This window comes from Rhinolophus sinicus, chromosome 8, assembly GCF_057876585.1.
Source record: "Rhinolophus sinicus isolate RSI-liver-muscle chromosome 8, RSI-T2T, whole genome shotgun sequence".
Classification (NCBI taxonomy): domain Eukaryota; kingdom Metazoa; phylum Chordata; class Mammalia; order Chiroptera; family Rhinolophidae; genus Rhinolophus; species Rhinolophus sinicus.
The window spans coordinates 47,544,632-47,565,377 of NC_142508.1; the positions used below are offsets into that span (position 1 = coordinate 47,544,632).

Consider the following 20,746-nt stretch of genomic DNA (forward strand, 5'->3'; position numbering starts at 1 on the left):
CAAAGCAGGACACATCACTCCCATTTAAAGCCCTCCGGGGGCATCCCAGCATGACTGAACTAAAATCTAAACCCTTCACCACAACCCTCAAGGCTCTTTGTGACCTGGTCCCTCCTGCCTCTTGGGTCACACTTCTCGTCACTGGTCACTTCACCTCCATTCACCTTGTCCCGGCCGTGAGGCCTGTTCTCGCTCCCTGAATATATTGGGGTTACCCCCATCTCAGGACCTCTGCTCTTGTTGCTGCCTTCTTCTGGACTGCTCTCCCTGGAGAACTGCTTCCCACTGCCCATTCCGGGCACCTCCACCAAGAGGCCTTTTCTGAGAGGGAGAACCAGAAAGACATTGTCTGCCTGACTGAGGGCACTCTGGGAGTTAAATGGTGAGATCAATATTTGCGAAGCCACCCTAAGAAGACAGTAGGAGTCCCCAACATTGACCTCAACTTGAGAAGAAATAAATCTGGGAGGTTGTGAGTTGGCCAACCTCAGGAACCAGGCAACGAGGTAAACGCTGACAGTGCCCAACCAGCCCCTGGACTCCTGGGAGAGAATTCTGGCCAGTGGACCTGGCCAAGGTTCATGCACCCAACTCTCTCAGCCTGGAGTCGCTGATTATCAGGACACGTTGCTCTGTGCTCCCAAGCCAACTTCTGCTTGTGATTTGGCTGGTCACATGTTTGTCCACGAGGAGAGCATTTGCTGGTCATGCAGAAAGGAGTCCTACAGTTTCTGGTGATAATAATTTCTCTTTCTGAAAATCAATAAATTGGCACTTTTATTTTATTCATCAGTCTTGAGAGCTGATCAATAAAATCCCCTTAAGAGACTACATCCATTCTTTTGACAAGTCACTCAGACTTGCTTAAAACTCTACCTGTTCTTAGATACGAATCCGAGTCCCTTAGGGACCCTGCAAGTCTTGGCTTCTACGACCTCCCTCACCCCCCTTCATCATTACCTACCGGATCTCCAGCCACCCAGTCACGCTGGTTCACTCCTCTGGCCTCTGCTGTTCCTTCTGCTTGCAATGCTTTCCCCATCCACTCTGCATGGCCAGCTCCTCTTAGATTTCACATCTCATAAGAGGCCCTTCACGACTGACCTCCTCCTCCAAAATAGCCTCCCCTCTCCATCTCTACCCCAGTTATTCTCTCTCATATGACATCATTCTACTCTTATTCCCTTCATACACTTGCCAGTGTTTGAACTTAACTCTTATGCTTGGTAGCTCTTCCCCTGCCTCCCCATTACAAAGTCAGCTCAGGTAGGGGCAGGGACCCTGTCGGTCTTGCTCATGATTAAGTTCCCAGAGCCCAGTGTCTGTCACATAGTAGGTATTTAATAAGTATCTGTTGAAAGAAAGAATGGATTGCTTAAATACGATACTTTAAAAATCTAAGTATTACTTTACTGAGATTGTTTAGAAAAAAACACATCTGGCAGCTGGACACTTCATTTTATTAAAAGCAAAGAAATTCTTGACTGGCTTTGCTATAATTTCATTTTCCTCAAGGTGAAGTAAAGCAATCAATTCTGTTTGATTTTGGCTCAACAAGCACATATTTTACAATTTGAAAGAAGAAAAAAAAAACAAAAAAACACAAAAACTTTGTATTTTTACCAAAAGCAACCAGCAGAGGGAGTCTCTCCAAGGAATCACAGTCCAAAAAGTCTTTCATGGAGGTGCAATGAATTACAAAGGAAATCAGTCATAGAGTTTTGAAAGTACACTGAAGTGTTAACCATTGCAGCACTAGTTGTTTAAATTCACCCAATTATCCAAAAGTTCAAACTGTCTTCTTCAAAATGAGAATCTGGGCTAAACTGAGTATCTTTCAATAAGAATTCCAATTGGGGGGCTGGCCTGATGGCTCAGGCAGTTAGAGCTCCGTGCTCCTAACTCCGAAGGCTGCCGGTTCGATTCCCACATGGGCCAGTGGGCTCTCAACCACAAGGTTGCCAGTTCGATTCCTCGAGTCCCGCAAGGGATGGTGGGCAGCACCCCCTGCAACTAATGATTGAACATGGCACCTTGAGCTGAGCTGCACCCCCACAACTAAGATTGAAAGGACAACAACTTGAAGCTGAACGGCACCCTCCACAACTAAGATTGAAAGGACAACAGCTTGACTTGGAAAAAAGGCCTAGAAGTACACACTGTTCCCCCAATAAAGTTCTGTTCCCCTTCCCCAATAAAATCTTAAAAAAAAAAAAAAAAAAAAAAGAATTCGAATTGGAAAACAAATTAGGAATTCAGGAACACAAAAATCTTACAGAAAAGTGGGCTTTTAATTTATTGTTTGATAGGAATGAAGATATGTATATAAATGACCATTTCAGGAACCAATATACCATCTGAATAATCAAATTAAAAAAATTGGGGTGGGGGGACTCATAGAAGGGAGGTTTTGAGACATGAAGTGAACTGTCAATCCCTACTTGATATATCAACCAGTTCTCAAACGTGTGGCAGAATCTCCCACGGACTGGACCCTCATATTTCAAAAAGCTGCGGTTTAAATACAATTTGAATGCACTACCCAGCTCCCACTTCAGTCCACACAGGCACCAATAGTGCCACTGTTCCTTACTATCTCTCTCTCTTCCTATTTAAATGCTTTAAGTATTTTCTATATCGTTAAAGAGTCATTCAGATGATAATTTTAGTAACAGAAGTCTTCCAACATATGCTTAATTTTTGCGGTTGACTGCTAAAGCTATGATGCCGATCCTTGTAGCAGGATCTGTACGGACGTCAGTAGAATAAATCCCTGCAGGGATTGTGGAACTGCGGTCATGCCCCGTATTTTAGGCTTCTGACTGATATACCAAACTGCCCTCCAGAAAGGCGGTGTGATTTATTCAACAACCTCCGTGCTTATTTTTGTATAGTCTGGCCCAAACCTAGTATTATTATTCTAAAACAATTTAACAACATGATGGGCAAAATGGCATCGTATTGCTTCCTCCCTTTGCATTTCTTTATTAGATGAGGCATTTGTTGACCATATGTCTTTTCTAATTTACCTGTTCAGGTACCTTGCCTATTTTCTTACTGATTTGTAGGAGCTTTTGTTTTAATAAATTAAGAATACTTTATCCATTGTAGGTTTACAAATATAATGAAATAATTAATTATTGCTGGTGGTTGCTGGAACAGACAAAGGAGGGGAAGGAATTCTATGTTCTGGACTTAACTTCATAGAAACATTGGGTGACTTAGCGAAAATGATACACTCTGTTTAAAAGCTGTGGACACAGTAACAAAGAAAAGATAATATTGCTCTTTAGGAGTCAAGAGTATATAACATTCTCGTTACATTATAGGTCCATGAGACTATTTTTCAGGCACCGTGGCTTCCTCATCACAGACCGATAATCATGACTCATGGCACTGACACACTGCCACTGCCCATAAACCCGCACAAGCAGAAGACATGTCCTGTCAGCTAGCATGGGGTTTGTCCAAAACACAGCAATCTTTTCAAAGATGTGCAAACGTCTACCAGAGCTTAGGCTTGTGTTAATGTAATAGTCACATTACCATGTGGATGGGACTTGAACCACGATTCTGGAGCCTTCTAAACTGATTTGGGGGGCATAGGCTTCTTTATTTTCTATTTGTGCCGTGTCAACTACCACCTAAGAGAGAAACAAAAACAACAATCAGCTTTCAGAGAAGAATATGGATCACAAACAAATCCAATACATGAACCTATCGATGCTAAACGACTCTGGCAAGAATTATCCCCCCAGCAAGGCAGTTACGCAGGGGCCAGTTGGGAGCCCCGTGGAGATAACAGTAAGTAATAAAGATGACTGAATACTGTAATACTTCAATCAATAGAAGCCAACTTCTGGGTGCAGGATGTACTGAACTTTGCAAGCACTGTGGCACTTCTTCCAAATTAGAAATATGTTAGGAATAACTTTGTTTCATTTTCTTCCTATTTTTTAAATTTGTGCACTTGAAAGAAGTAAAATGTCACAAAAATTCAAACCAATGCTTCAGAAAAGCCCATTTGCAATGACTGAATACAAGCCAGAAGTGGATGAAGCTTTTTTTAAAGATCGTTTTATCCTCAACCATCAATAAAAACAGAACTACTTCACGAAAGATGAAGAACCAACCCTGCCTGCCTTCGATGCTCCTCTCCTATTTGGAGGAGAGTCTTCAATACAACACAGATGATACAGTATCCTACTTAACTTAAAGAGCTTGACAAAGTGATGAACATATTTTCAAGTAACTAAACGAATTTTAACAAAATAATCATAAACACTTTAAAACCAAATCCCTAACATATCAGATGGGGTCAAGCCACGCAGAGTTGCTTATTATGATTCCAAATTCAGCCACTAATGGGGCTGATTTCCATCGCTGTAAACAGTTCCCACAGCTGGTCAGCAATGTCCTTTAGAAAAGACTTCCTGTCCAAGTAATACCTATTGTTGGACCAGGCAGGTGTTTCCTCTCTCCTCCCATCCCCAGAACCATAATCTAAAGGTTCTTTGTCAGCCACATACACAAAGGTGCCCTGAGATCAAGGGGTAGGAACTAGGAAGAAGTTCCTGATCTTTGAATAACATGGAACTGTTTTTTGAAGCTTACAATGTTTTCTCCAAACCTGTGGATTCTTCTGCCTTATTTTTTTGCACAGTCCTTTCTGGAGGCCTGATTTGCCATGTTCTCGTTTCAGCTAAAAGGGTCTTTGGGAGCACTGATCAATCTCCCAGAGGCAGTGGGCTCTTCCAGACTTCAGCAGGGGGTCTCCAGTTTATGCCTGTCTTCGGGGTTGCTATGCTAAGAAACAGATCCTAAAGGACGTGCGACTCACCACTGTAGATAGGCCCTCATCCGGCCCCTACAAGGCAGCAGCACCCGGAGGGGGCTACCTGAGCCTTCACCCACATGAAACAAAAGGACAGCACCCACCCAACACTTCCTTTCATGAATAAAGTAGGAATTAGACTAAGAAAGAGCTCTTTAATTTCCTTCATTTCTAATTAGCTTCCTTTAGCCTCTGACTGAAATGCTGTATCTTTTCAAAAAGTAGTCATTTAATTCTAGAACTTGGGATCAAACCCATCAAGTTATGTGGGCCAGTGGTGTCAGACAAAAAGCTAAGTGGTGATTTCAGATGTTGATCTCCTGAACCCATCCAACTTTGGCAAGTTATTCCTCTCTCCAAAGGTGATAATACCAAATTTATTTCTGAGTTGATATTGCTATTTTATCACTAAGAAGCAGATCAAGAGAGAGCTGGGCTATAAAGTGACTGGATGGGGGCATTACTTATACTGTTGAGGTCTCTTGGAGGTGACATGTGAGCTGACATGAGGAAGATGAAAAGGAGTGAGTCATGTGATGATCAGAGAGGCGTATTCTCAGGTGAGAGGACCATCAAGTGCAAAGGCCTAAGACAGGTTTGGCTTGTTTGAGCAACAGAAAGACATCCACTGTAGCTCCCTCCAGAGGTCAGGTCACGGGACCCTATCAAATCATTACTTATGTAATGGTTTTCTTAAAAAGAGGAAAGCCTGAAACATCAGTTTGCAACTCGGTTCTCTGCCAACACATATTATCAATCTATAAGAGAAGAAAGGAAAGCTATTTTAATGCTGCTCTTCCTTTACCTTTTCTATCTGGTCGAAACTCCGTAGCACCGAAGAACTTTTAAAATTATTTAGTATTTTCACAAGTGCCCACACCACATCCTTACAAGCTTGAAATGTCTCTCTCCTCTCGCTCTCATCCATCACGCATGTTCACTCACCAGTCCAGCCTGGCCAAACAGCAGCTGCACAGCAGTCTTGCAGGCGCCCCGCCATGTGGATGGGCACACTTGATTCAGTACTTCAGTCACAGGGAAATCATCCCTCGGTGTGATTCCATTATAGCAGCCTGCCTCCTTGATCAGCTGTAACATCGTATGCTATAGATTGATAACGAGAGTTCACACTTCAATATAAAGTCATACAAGGTGCAAAAATGTATAGACTGAAATGTGTTTACAGGTATACAATAGTCCTTTAAAAAAAGGCATTTTGTTTAAGTACCCCCAAATCATGGAATTTTAATTTCTTAAGTAATTATCATCAGACACTCTCAGAGATTTTTTTCAACCCTATAGAGCGGTTAGATATATATATATATACATATATACATATACATATATATATATATATATATGTATATATATATATATATATATATATACACGGGGTGTGATCAAACAGTGTGATCAAACAGTACGGTGAATGTTTAAATTAAAAAAAAATTATTACAGTAAAAGATACATTGCCACTAATCCCCTCAAAATACTCCTCCTTACTTTGATCACACTTATCCCATCATTCTTCCCACTTTCTGAAGCAGTTCTGGAAGTCCTCTTTTGCGAGTGTCTTTCGTTGTGCTGTCGTGGCTGCCCTGATGTCCACAATCATTTTGACTTTGGGGAATGGCCAGAAGTCGCAAGGTGGTGCCAGATCCAGTGAATAAGGTGGATGAGGACACACCGTAATGTTTTGTTTTGTTTTTTAATTTTTTTTATTGTGGAATATTGGGGAACAGTGTGTTTTTCCGGGACCCATCAGCTCCAAGTCAAGTCGTTTTTCAATCTAGTTGTGGAGGGCAAAGCTCACTGGCTCATATGGGAATCGAACCAGCAACCTTGGTGTTAAAGAGCACTGCTCTCTAACCAACTGAGCCAACTGGCTGCCCCGTAATGTTTTTATTTGACAGAAATTACCGTACCAGAAGCGATGTGTGACATGGAGCATTGTCATGATGGAGGACGATTTACAGCACATTTTAAAACACACCTCTCAACCGTAGCTCACATGCAACTGACTGCACCAAACAAGTTGAAACTTGTCACACACTGTTACTAAAGTTCAATGCGCTGCCTCCCATATTGAAGATCCCTGCCTTTGTGTTGGATGGCACTCGACAGTAGTATTCACTGTATGTTTTGATCACAATGGAAAGGTTCCATGTCACACATCGCTTCTGGTATGGCAATTTTTGTCAAATAAAAACATTACGGTGTGTCCTCATCCACCTTATTCACTGGATCTGGCACCGTGCGACTTCTGTCTCTTTCCCAAAGTCAAAATGACCATGAAAGGTAAACGTCTTGAATCAATTCAGGACATTGAGGCAGCCATGACAGTGCAACTAAAGACACTCATGAAAGGACTTCCAGAACTGCTTCAGAAAGTGGGAAGAATGATGGGATAAGTGTGTTCGAAGCGAGAGGGAGTATTTTGAGGGGGATTAATGGCAATGTGTCTTTTACTGTTATAAAATTTTAAAATTTCAACATTCACTGTATTTCTTGATCACACCTCGTACATTAATACACACATAGTATTTCTATACTAGCACAAAATACAGCATTATTTAGCAATCTGCTAATGCAAACAGGTTGAAGAATTTTGAATTCTGAATCCCTCTAAATAAGGAGACAAAAATCATCTGGTAGAATACCAATAAAAACCTCAACTTTATTATGGATGACCAAGTGGTCAGGTATGTAGACTCTGAAAACAGACTGCATAAGCTCAAATTCCAGTCTACTACTTTCTAGCTGTGTGACCTTGGGCCCTCGCTTCTGTCTCTCCGGTGGGGAAAAGGGTACTACATGCATGGGTGAGCATTAAAGGACAGTGCCTGGCCCACGATGCTCCACAAATGGTCATCACACTGCCTATTATGACAAGAGTTCGCCTCTTACTAAATTCACAAAGTCCACCGAAACATTAATCAACAGTATTTACAGTGTACTTTCAAAACCCTTGATGTTAAACATTTGAACAAAAGTATGAATAAAGCTTGGCAAGTGTCTCATTAGAAATTAAGTTACCATAGTCTGCTATTAAGACACCAATCTCCTGAGAAAGGTGAATGCCTCCTGCCTTCACTTCAGTTTTGTTTTTTTAATCTATATTCTTTACAAGCCCTTAGGTTTCCTTAACAACTCTGTTTTCAAGTTCACACCCGGGTTGTTGGAACCCCATGCAAAGCTACCGTCTTAAGTTTCAGATTGTCAGCGGCTGACTCATTGAAGGAGACACCCTTCAGGAAGTGTGGCCCGATCTGCACCGGGACGGTGGGCAGCTCACACTGCATGGGCTGCGGGGGCGTCTGCCTCCGCCCTGTCTGCTGTGCTTCAGCCTCGCTGCAGCAGCCCTGCAGGAAAAGGGTTGGATGGGAGAGGAGAGGTCACCCACAGCTCATCTGTCAAGACACTTGGTTCACTTGTATGGCGACGCTGCCATGCCACAGCTCCCAGAAGGAAAAGCCTACCTGCAAACTGGCTTCAATTGCCTTTGGATTCAGGTGGAAACCAGCTTTCATTGCATATTCACAGTGGCCTAAGCTTTCCAGAGCTATTTTATATGCCTGCAAAGAAATTGTTTTCAAGAATCAAGGTTATAAAGATTACAAAGTAACAGAGTCCAATGAAAATAGAAATTTTAAATTTCTAAAGTTTTTAAAACACTTAAGCCCAACTACTCTCTTATTATACTTTCCAAATGGTTCAACGTCACAACTTTAATTCCTTCCCTTGTTCCTATCCCTCAAGTATCAATGTGCCAGTTCTGAGAAACTTACTTGCAAAGCACTGTCGATTTTTATGTTTAGTTCTTTTAGCTGGTGCTCAGGAATCGCTGCACTTTGAGAACAGAAGAGCTGTTGAACTTCAATTCCTGCCAGGCGGCCATCACAGCCTCTTTCTCTTAGTCTAGATGTTGCCTGCAATATAAATAGTGACTGGTAGGTAAAAGAGGATGCCACAGAACTAGCAAAATTAAAAAAACACACACACACACACAAAAAACAACTGAAATAAAGCAAGAAATCATCTAAGCATCAGATGTAAATCAGACATTCTGGATTCCTCATGTGAGCTGTCAGAAATTTTGAAGACTTAATCAAGCATCTTAAAGAAAAAGCAAATCTGACATAGTACTATCTTATTTAAGAAACGCTGGAAAAAGACTTGCCTACTTGTTATTTATTTTCTATATATATAAAATATTTGTATTTTAAATTTCTCTGCTTTCAAAAGACAGATAACCTAGACTATCAGCATTTGGAGTTTCAATATAATAATAATAATAATAATAATAATAATAATAATAAAAGGAATGTACATGATTGGGTGTTCCCATATACCAAAGTGAAAAGCCACACCAATACACAACAGGGAAAAAAACACCACATTGGAACATTAAAGGAAAAACACAGCTTTTGAAATCTGCACAGAAAAATTAAATACTTATTGTTCAGTCGTTAAGTTTATGAAGAGTACATAAACAGGATAGAAAAGCAAGAAGAAACTAATCTGTGTCTTGTGATAAAATGTAAGTTACCTATACATATGGTTCAGGACTAGAGAATATAGAAACATATAGATTCAATTTATTGGGAGGAGGGCTTCAGGATGAACTCTCAATTTTTTAACGCCCATTTTTGTTGCAATAATATTTGTGCAACAAATAACATTTTTCAATAGTTACTTTGTTCTTCTAGGCCAGTGTAGGAGTTTTAATGGTTACCAAGATTGCAGGACTACAGTTAAGTAACTAGTGTTACTTAATGCTATAAATATATATGCTATAACTATAATGCTATAAAGTTCCAAAGCTTCACAAAGTATGTATGTATACCACTGTAACCATTCCCTGAATCCTAACAGTCTCACAATTTAAAACCATTTGACTCTCTTTCTAAGAATCTTTTATTCAGTCAAACATTTAGCCCACAAGGTCTTATGTTAGGTGTCACTGGATAGACAGTGGAGCACAAAGCCTGGTCTCTACCATCTTGGGGCTGACAGCCTCATGGGCCGAAAAGGCAAACAAGTAGAACATTTAAAAATTGAAAATGGAGTGAAACATACTGAGGGAAACAGGAGCATCCTGGACACTGAGAAATCAACGTTTAGGCTGAAAGTTTGAGGAGGAGGAGGTAGTCAACGGTAGTGGGGGAGGGGGGAGGGGGGAGGGAGGACAGGCAAACATGTTGGCAACAAACTAGAACCAAGTGAGCAAGGGGGAGAGAGTGGTAAGCAAGGCAGGAGCCAGACTATAGTGACTGGGCAAGGTCATGGTGAGAGGTCCACACCTTACCCTAAGGCAATGGGGAGCAGTATCACCCAATTTTAAAGAGAGAGAGATGAAAGATGGCAAGACCGGGAAGGGACAAGGAACCCGCTACTACAGGTGTCAGTGAAGAGCAATGACTCCCTGAACTAGGGTAGTGACAGTGGACATGGAAAGAAAGGGACAGATCTAGGGTATTTTGGAGGTGGGACCCGCAAGCCTTTCTTATGACCCGGCTGTAGATGTGACAGAAAGATTAGAGGATAAACCTCAGGCTTCTGGCCTGAGTGACCCAGTGTGGAATGGCACCACTTGCCAGCATGGGGAAGATCTGGGGCGGAACAGGTGTGTGGGGAAAAGTGAAGCCTGAGCCACCCGGACACCCGAGGTAAGCAGGGGCCTGGAGCCCACAGGAGAAGTGGACTGGCCACGCATTTCAGAGCCCCCAGCACAGAGTCTCAAGACTAGACGGAGACTCCCTAGACACAAAGGCGCCTACAACTGAGCCTTGAGAAACTCACATTCAGAAGCTACGTTGAAGAGGAGACGCTAGCAACATAGATGGAGAAAATGGCCCAAGAGGTGAGAGGGTAACTGGGAATGCCTGGATCAGAAATGGCACAGCAGAGGATTCCCAAGCACTCGTGTTGCTGGGAAGTGCTGAATGGAGTCAAAGAGTTCCCCGGATTGGGCAACACAGACGCCAGCAGTGACCTTGACAAGAAAAGGCATATTCTCGTGTCGGAGTGAAAGCCGTATTTCAGTGAGCTGAATGATGCCATGCATATAAAGTTTCATATTGTGTAAAATAACACCTTATATTATTGATGGATATATGCATATAGAGCAAAAATATAAAAATATGCACAGGAGTCACAAACGCTACATTCAAAAGAGGTTATCTCTAGAGGGGAAGGACTGTGAAGAAGACAGAGGAGAGGTACAAAGGGATTCATCTGCATTTGTAATACGTAGTATTTGTGAAAAAGAAAAGCATGAAGCAGATGTGGCAATACGTTAAGATTCATTTGACAAAGCTAAAAGGAAAATGGATGGGTATGTGTGACATTTCCTATATGCTTGCAATGTTTCATAATTTTTAAAGAATGAATCAAGGTGAGGTGGACAATCCTTCCAAGAAGTTGGCTATGAAAAGAGCAGAGAAACAAGGCAGGACACGGCGGATTTGGGGTTTGTAAGCATGTTTGTCTGCTGGTGAGAGCATGCTCAGGAGGGAAGCGGGGCAGAAAATACAGGGTCCCATCATGAGGGTGGGGCAGGGTGGGGACAGGGCAGGCCCTGGACAGGAGGAGCGGGCCCCTCCTCCACTATAATGAAGGGGAAGGACGAGAAGAGGGTCTGAAAGGGAGTAGGGGTGTCATTTTGGTGACGTGAAGAAGAGGAGCTGCTTGCAGCTGAGTGGACTCTGTTTTCTCAGCCTAGTGTGGGGGAGGGACATTGGCTGGACACAAAGTAAAGGGGGCAGAAAGGCCTGGCAGACTGAAGTGGATGAAGGAGAAGGTCAAGGTGAGGAGGTCAAGGGACCCCCAGGAGGCCTCACGCGGGCTGGGTTCTCAGCAGGAATGATGCCAACAGGTGGAGTGGAGAAGACCTGAGCCAGGTATGCATGGGAGCTGCGTGATCAGGAGGTTGAAGCCCAGCAGCCAGGAGGACACAGAGGATCGTAAGATGACAAGAGAAAGGTCTGGACCCCACTGCCTGGCCACCTGCAACAAAGTCAACATGTCCACTCCCACATTCAACCCCCAATGAGCATTTCAGGGCAAAAGAAGCAACAGTGCAGCAGAAGAGCAAACAATTAAAATATGGAAATTAGAGAATGTTAAATGTTAAAATGTAAAAAAAAAAAAAAAATCACATTGAAAAATCTGATTAAAGGAAAGAGAAAAAAAATAGGCAGACTAGGTAAACGCTGTGCCTGTCACCTCGCATGACCACATTAAAATTACAACTAAATTAGAGAACAATCAACCTGCAGAACCATCTGAAGTCGGGCTGAACAGAACCCCTGTAACTAAGGATATAAAGAAGAGGCCATGTTGAGACTGACTGACAGAAAGAGAAAAAAAGAAAGAGAGAGAAAGAGAGAGAGAGAGAGAGAGAGAGAGAGAGAGAGAGAGAGAGAGAGAGAGAGAGAGGAGGGAGGGAGGGAGGGAGGGAGGGAGGGAGGGAGGGAGGAAGACTGATTAAAAGAGATGTCTAAAACATAAAGTGAAATACTTCGTCAATTATGGAATGATTCAAACTACACTTTCTATAACAAATCAATACTATTCCTTAACTATAAATTATCTTTTACTCTGTAAAGCAGAAAAATAACTGCTAAAGTAAGTGCTAAAGTCTTTTCCCCGCCTTGGAAACAAAGGAGCATTAAAATGTCTATAAGAAATGTGTTGTCACCAGCTCCATCCCCACTAGCGGCCTGGCTGACCACTTACCCTCCGCTGCCAGCTCTGGCCTGCCTTTGCAGACTTAGGCTCCAGCCTTTTCTCCCTGGTCCCTCTTCCTAGAAGCTCTGTTACACTGATCCTGGTTGGAGGCAGGCTCCCTCCTCATGCCTCCACCACAGCCCCTCATCAGTTTTTGTAAGACCTTTCTCCAAAGAGGCTGTGAGGACAGACAGGCTGTCACACCAGTGCCTGGTGCATGCCTGGCACAAAGTGGGCATTTACAAAGACATTCACTGTCAAATGAATGAACAAGCTACTGATAACAGTTTAAAACTCACATTTCTAAATAAAAAGGCTCTCTTCAGAACCAACAGGCAGAGGCCCTTGGGAGCCTCTCCTGTTTGAACACAGGGCAACAATCTCCCCCAAAGTCAGGGTTACCTCAGCAGCCCCTCGCCAGGATCGCACAGCTTCCTCCAGTTCGGGTGTGTGGCCCATGCCAGATAAGCTGCCGCCACTGCTGCTGTTCTTTTTTTCTGGCACAACCACTTCGGCAAAGCAAGAATGAGCCACGGGCTGGACCTTCTGTAATGCCTGGGTCAAAAACTGGAAATGGACCTGCACCACGGTCAAGAAACATCGCCCCAACACCTGTGAAAACAAGAGAGCCAGGCATATTTAGGTTGTGGGTTGCTACCGCATTAGTGCAATAAATTCTCAACCGTCAATTTGAGTAGAAGGTAACAATTAACTGGAAATGTGAAATCATATGAAATTAAAAAGTCACCATGCTTTAGAGGATCTGCCTTTGGATCTAGGTGCCTGATGCCTACGGGTCAAAACATTTCAACCAAATAGTAAGCCCCAAGGTTCAGATGGGCCTTCCCACTTCCCACCTAGCCTTCCCCACTCCCCCCATTTGGACTCTGGCTCCCATCAACCCTGGTTGTCTCTGAGCTCCAACTAAACCAGCGCAACCCACAACTCCAATTATGTCCACATACTATTTAGAAGGCAGAGTAAAAGCCATGTGATTAAAAATCTGAAAGGTCAGTTTGACTATAAGAAGATATTCCATTGGAAGTGGAATCCGAAGACACAGGTTATTTTGGTAACAGTGTTAACACAGCTCATGCCATACGTCTAGTCTTACGAAACAGCTGACAGACCAGTCCCGTAGGAGTCAACAAAACCTACTGTGCAACTCCACTTGCCAGTACAGTAGAAACCCTCACCTGATCTATATCCGTAGTCGGTCGGTTGATGGAATAGTCCATTAGAGTAGGAAATTCATTTGAAAAATACTATATATATATATATATATATATATATATATATATATATATATATATATGTAACACTATGGTAATACATACTATTAATATGCAATTATAACAACATATATAGTAAAAATACTACATACCACAAACATTTTAAGATATGAGTGTGCATTTATCTGCCAGCCTCTCTGGCTCTGGCTAAAGCTGTCCTCTCACATTGCCGGTCCCTGTTTGCTTGCTTGCGTTAACTCCAGCTCTAAGGTGAGCTCTGTGATTTCTTATTTCTTTGTCTTTAAAGGAGAGCAAGGACTTGCTACTTGCAAAGATAGCAGCTTGAGCAGAGACCGTCCAGCAGAGACACTTTCCCATAATCTTTTACAGCTGTTTTGCTCATACCAAATTTGACAACAAAAACTTTTTACAACTCTCATCATGTTCTATCTATAACATTCAAAATTTTTCCTACTTCATTGGCTTACACAGATTACTTACAAAAAAATCATTTTATTTATTGAGTTTGCAATTTATCCAATTGGAGGGGCCACTGGCTGCCAGCACTCAGTGCACTGCTCGGGGACGTGGTGAAGGTTGGGGAACTATTTCCATTGCCCTCTACAAGGAACTAAAACCCGACCCTAAGGCCCACCCTCTGGCCCAGTCCTGTCCCTTGCAGCAGCCCAAAATAAGACTCAACTTTGGATCACTCACTTCCTAGCAGATTTCAGATGCTGCCCTTTTCTATCCGCACTGGTCAGAGTTCTGCTTCCTGGACAGAGTGAGTCAGGTAAGTTCCCAGTGATGACACTTAATGCCTCTGAATTACTTTCTCCTTGGAAACCACCAGGAGTAAACCAAAACAAACTCACAGAAATCCCACAGCGAAGCCTTCTCCCTCTCTAGGGAAAAATCAGAATTACAGGCGAACTCCCACCCAAACCTCCTGGGAGTCTGTCGACTCATACCTCCCTCAAAGCTGCTCCCCATCAATCTGTGCCAGATGGGGGGCAGGGAGGGAAAGCGAGGAAGCAGACCTAGCAACCTAGAGACAAGTGGCATCAATAGAATAAAAAGCATCTATTTAGTACTGTACAGAACAACAGCCAGCTTCAACCGAACACTCAGCATATACTTCACCTATACCAAAGATTTCACAGAGATTATCTCATTTAATTCTAGAAACCGCCACATGGGGTCATTCCCACTATATGGACAATAAGCCCAAGGCACGGACAAGTTATAAAACTCTGTCATGGGGACACAAATTGGAGTAGGCACGTGACTCAGTGTCCATGCCCTTAGGCAGCGTGCCCCACTGCCATCAACAGGTTCTGAGCAGCTGGATACAGCTGTGGGCTGGCAGCAGTAAGACCAGGCGTGTGACAATCTCAACCTTCACTGGTTTAGGACAGAGTGAGGATGTGCCAACACAGGAGGAGCGGCCTGGGCCCCCCCCCCCCCCCCCCCCCTGCACACACCTCTTCCTCCTCCTCCTCCCTCAGTCCCCTGGCAGGCAGGCTGTGGTACAGCGGGAGCAGGAGGGGCAAGGGGAGACGCCATGCGCCATCTGCTCTGGGATCACATTCTCACAGCTTCCGGCCCATACAATTCAGTCATTCCTTCTGTCAACAATATGTAATATGCGAATGCCTGGGATGTACGAAGCACAGGAAAGGTCAGAGGATCCAAGGGCAAGTGCCCATCCTCGTGAGGGCTCCTTTCTAATGGCGGGAACAAACCAGTAAGTAGACATGCACAGGCAGGGGCGACTGGAGAAGGAACGCTAAGGGGCAAGGCGGTGGGAAGGAAAAGGCTCTCGGAGGGAAGACCAAGGGAACAGAGCGTTACCCCACCTCCTTCTAAAAGGGAAAACTCTGGAAAAGGGCTCTAAATGTCTGATGTGGGGTCCCCAGTGGGACATTTTCTGACAATGCTGGCGACGGTAGGGTGGGGTGAGGCATCCTCTTACTGTTGAGTGGTAGGATGGTGGAAGGACGGTGCTGCGGGAGGAGATAGTGGGGTCAGAGATCCTGGGCAGTTTTAAAAGGCAGACATTTCGTATGTTGACTCTACCACTTATCACATGTTTGACCTTGGATGAGTCACTTAATCTAAGTTTCTTCCCTACATGGAAGGACCAATAAGAACAAGAACTCAGCACCTTCCTCCTCCTACCCATGATGCATGGAACATCAATCCAAGTTACGGTAGTGACAAAATAATTGTGTTAGAAACAATTCATTAAAAGCCAATCAAACGAATGGTTACCCTGGACCTTGGGAGAGTCATTTTATAGAATATCTGCCCTAAAAGTCGATGTAAAGTAACAGATGCATCAACAGCACCTTCTCCTGAGTAGAGGACAGAGCTCAGCTCCCAGCCTGCCTCTGCCCATCTGTTCTCGGCAGCATCTCCTGTAACAGGCCCCACGCACCCTGATCCAGGGAGGGGGTAGTCCTTGAGGTCTTCCTGAGAAACCTAGAAGGAAATATGGACTCTAAAGTTATGCATTTTGAAGAGTGCGACCCCAGGGCAGCGGGCAGCTGTTTTTCACATGGGGAAAGTTCCTTGGACTGTGGGATTCAATGAGGGTGCAGAACAAATGTGGCAAGCTGGGGAACGGATGAGTGGAATGGTCAAAAAGAGACATTTGTGTTTAAAATGTCAATGGAGCTATGGTCACAGCTCGATCAACGGCCACCACTTATTGAGTGCTTAACCCATACCAAGCATTTTGTATGCAGTGAAGAGACTGCGGGGTGAGAAAAACTGATCCACTGACAGAGGACAACACAGAGGCTTACACAGAGCCGTTGCTCCGATGTCAAGCAGGGAATACGTGGTGCAGCAGAGATCTGACGCCAGGTCTGTCTGACCCCAAAAGCTGTGTTTCTAACCACCAGACTGCTCTGTCTCCCTGACAAGACTCAGGATGTAGCCAGAATAGTGTGTGGATACTAAGAAGAGGGGAGGAACCGTATGCAGGAACCCTGATGTCTCCTGTACAGTGTCAGGCCGTGGGGTGGGGACGGAGACTGAGGCCTGGCTCCGTCTTCTCAGGCCGTGGGCAAGGGGCTGGGACAAGAGTAACAAGTGGGCTGGCCTGTGGCTCTCCTGTGTGTCCTGAGGTTATGAGCTCCACAGCAGAGAGCAACTGCTAAGGCTGGCTGGAAAAAGCAATAATAAAGAGAGGAGAGCACACGAGGCTTGGGAAAAAGAGCAGCTTCTTCTACCTCTTGAGGGATTCCACACCTCAAACATCTGCCCCGTCCTTTGGCACATCAGGCTCATTTAAGAATTATGAAGAAAGCAATTGGGTTTCATCTTACCCTTGGCATGTGCATTTAAAAAAAACTCATTACCCGAATGCATCCAAGTTGATGGAATTTCAGGTAAAAAGAGGCCATTACCAGACTTCTGCATTAACAGAAACTTTTTGGTGAGACTTAAATTCCTCATAAGGGCCCAATTCCTGAGTATAGACAATCAGTGACCCTGCCACTTGGGCTTCCTTGGAGCATTCTGGATTCTAAACAGCAATCAAGGATCTACGGAAATGAAACCATCAGAAATGAAACCGTGTTTTCTGGGGAGCCCTGATGGTGGAGGAAAAGGGGACATGTTCACTCTCCTATTCCCCTGTATGAGTACCACATCTGCTGTGAAGGGTGTTGTGTTCGTGGATATAATCATGAATCTTTTTGGTTTTTACATTTTATTAATTAAAACAGATTTCAGTTTAAGGTCATCCTATTTTGAGGCCCCAAAGACCACCCTTTCCACACCACAATGGTTTTTGAGGACTCACTCAACTCTATTTCCTAGAATATTTCAAACTTTGGTTTTCATTATTCCTCTCCTAGAGCTGGGGCCTGACTCAGTCCTTAGCATCTGCAGGTGCTGGAATTACAGAGTGCCCAAGACCACCCCATCTCCCAACACACCCTGTGATTGTCACATCAACACTAAGTTCATTTTCTGCTGCTCACCCTCACTTAATATTTCCTCTTTTTCACATCCCTGCAGAGTTAACAAATAAAACTGTCACATAGTGTCAAACATTTCTAGGGATTCTAGAATTTATTTCTCATCAGCTTAAAAAGTCTTGACTGAATAAAATAAAGTCGATTGGGATTGGCTGCTTTTATTAGAAATTCCAAAGGCATTCACTCATTTCTTTCTCTTCAATCCTTACTTATACCTTAAACATTACATTTGGTTCTAAGTGTCCTCAACCTTGATCTTTTGTTCTTATGATAATTCCGGAGTCATTACATAATGACCTAACTAAAAGACCAGAACAGATACAAAGACCTAAATGCGTCTCCAGAGAGAGAGAATGCAGTGGACCATGCTTGGACTATGGAAAGTGCTTGATGAAGATTAGATTACAGGATGAAAATGTAAAAACAAGCTTATGGAAACTATTAATAACATGTATATATACATATAGTCTGACCTGAAAACTGATTACAGTAAATGTTTAAATATTTAAAAATTAAAAAAGCAACACACAACGTAACAAAACTCCCTTTGCAATCAGTATTAACTTAGATCATAAAGAAGCTGCCACTCTATGTTTAGGAGAAAGAACCAGGGAAGGAGAGAAAGCTAGCATGTGCCCGAGGGTGGCTGAGCCAACAGCAAATGCTAATCAGACAAATTACATTCTGCCCCCGGACGTGCTGCTTTACCGCTGGTGAAAATATCAACACACGGTTTCTGATCTCCTACTTCAGGTGCCAAGCACTGTGAGGTACAAAATCTTTTACAGCAGAAATACGCAAATAAATTAGGGGGGGAAAAAAGATCAGCTAAATAAATAAATGGTACCAAGTATTACTAAATAGATATAACCATTGACTATATGTTCCTATATAGCCTATCCTGAAGATGATTTTTGGAAAAACTAGATCATGTTGTATGTTCTGTTTTTCCAAAATAAAACACCTTTGTCAAAAATTTATTATCATGCCAACACATAGAGGAAGTTTTATATCTCAGCTACATTGCTATAAATCTTGACATAATGAGGAAAATTATAATATATCATCCAGGACATGAAAAGGTGAAATGCCACTCAAGGTAACTAGATCCACATTAATTATAGTAGACAAAGAACTCTGTTCTTAGAATAATTTTTCCCATTCAAAATGCAAGTTTGCTCCATACACAAGCAATTTAATATTGTGGGTTTACATAGGGCAGAGATAAAAATATATTTAAGTCACCCAGACAGTATATGACCTAGGAGCCTACTAGAATTTATGGAATTCTTTTTGTTGATGTGAGTATACTTTTCATTAAAAGTTGGCACTTCAATCAAGAAGAAAGTACTAAAATATCTCTCCACTGATAAGCTGATTAAACAGAATTCTGAATGGAAATTCGACTCCATCAACATTACCTTCGTCACTCGGGAGAGGGGCTCTCTGTATCCTAGGCGACATGGTACTAGATGCCTCACATATGTTACCTCCTTGAGATAGGGATCACCACCCCCACTTGACAGGGACACTCCTGGCCACTTTCAATCCCATGGTACTCCGACTGGTGTAACTGGCGAATCTTGGGCTGAGGTGGGGGAGGGCTTCTCACGCCTCCTCTCAGCAGCATCTGAGATGCTGGGCTTTCTTGAAACACTTGCTTCCAAGACACTGCACTAGCTCCACTCCTTCTTCACTCTGGCTGTTCCTTTTGCATCCTCCTTGGCTGCTTCCTACCCATCTCCTGACCTCTGAATGGTGCAGTGCCCCAGGCTCACTGGTCCTTGGATCCCCCCTCTGCTTCTCTAGCTATATGCATTCCCTTGATGAGCTCATCCAACTTTACAGCTTTAAATACCATCTACTGACTGATGGTTGTCACATTCACATCTCCAATCTGGACCTCAGCTTTGAACTCAAAAGTACATATCCAACTATCTACTTGACATCGCCCCTTGGCTGTCTAATAGGCATTGAAGACCTATTATTCTAGCCTACTCTTCCCCCACTGCGCTCCATCTCAGTAAATAGCACTACCAGTGACCCAGGTGCTCAAGTCATAAACCCTGGAGTCATCTTCACACACACTCACATACACACACACCCTCAACCCAGCGAGTTCTGTTACTAAGGAAGAAAAGGAGACTGGACATTGGGAGGAAACCAGCAGTCTCCTCTCCCTCCCTAGAGGCTCCCCCCCCCCCCCCCAGGCTCCTTTCCACGCAGGGAACCTTATAAAATGGAAATCAGGTTATTTCACTCCCCCGCTCAACATAGTCCAATGGCTTGTGATTATAAGCAGAAGAAAATCCAAACTCCTCATTCTGTCCTACGATACCCTACGCGATCTGGTCCCTGACAATTCTCTGAACTTATTCCTATACCTCCTTTCTCTGCTTTTTTTGCCACACTGGCCTTCTTGCTGTTCCTCAAAACTTTTAACAGCTCCCGTCTCAAGCCTTTTGCACAAGCAGTTCCCACTACCTCAGGGTTTCTCAGCTTCAGCACTGCTGACATTTGGGGCCAGAGAACTCTCCGCTGGGAGGGGCTGTCCTATGCTCTGTAGGATGTCGCCAGCAGCATCCCTGGCCTCCACCTACTAGATGCCAGCAGCACTGGTTGGGAGATGCAACCACAATCACTCAGATCACAGTGCTTTGAAAAAACTTTGGAATTCTTACTGTTAAAAAAAAGGAGGGGGGCAGAGAAAAATCCCTTCCTTCTCAGGTGACTTCTGAGACACCAGTAAGTACTAATGAGCTTGAATGCGGCAGCAGAGGAAAGCTTCTGAACATCCAGGCATCTGTTTTGCTGATACAACCTGAAGGGCTACAAGGAAGAGAAATAACAAGACTCTATCTTCTCTGAATAATTCGAATTGAACACTGAGAAATCTAAGAGCTTTGTGCTTCTACAAACTTACACCTTTCATGATTTGGGGCCTGAGTCTAGTCACC

At 43.5% G+C, this 20,746-nt stretch overlaps 1 protein-coding gene across 8 annotated transcripts in view; it reads right to left on the reverse strand.

Annotated features, from left to right (window-relative positions):
• Positions 1-20,746, reverse strand: part of GARRE1 (granule associated Rac and RHOG effector 1) — a 73,059-nt gene that overhangs the window by 14,204 nt on the left and 38,109 nt on the right. For all 8 annotated transcript variants that reach the window (XM_019742672.3, XM_074314414.2, XM_074314415.2 and 5 more), the window contains 6 exons: positions 12,968-13,177; positions 8,623-8,763; positions 8,314-8,409; positions 8,035-8,196; positions 5,780-5,938; positions 3,547-3,644 (listed from right to left, as the gene is read on the reverse strand). In XM_019742672.3, the coding sequence (XP_019598231.2) occupies positions 3,547-3,644; positions 5,780-5,938; positions 8,035-8,196; positions 8,314-8,409; positions 8,623-8,763; positions 12,968-13,177 (866 nt within the window). The remainder of the gene's footprint in view (positions 1-3,546; positions 3,645-5,779; positions 5,939-8,034; positions 8,197-8,313; positions 8,410-8,622; positions 8,764-12,967; positions 13,178-20,746) is intronic.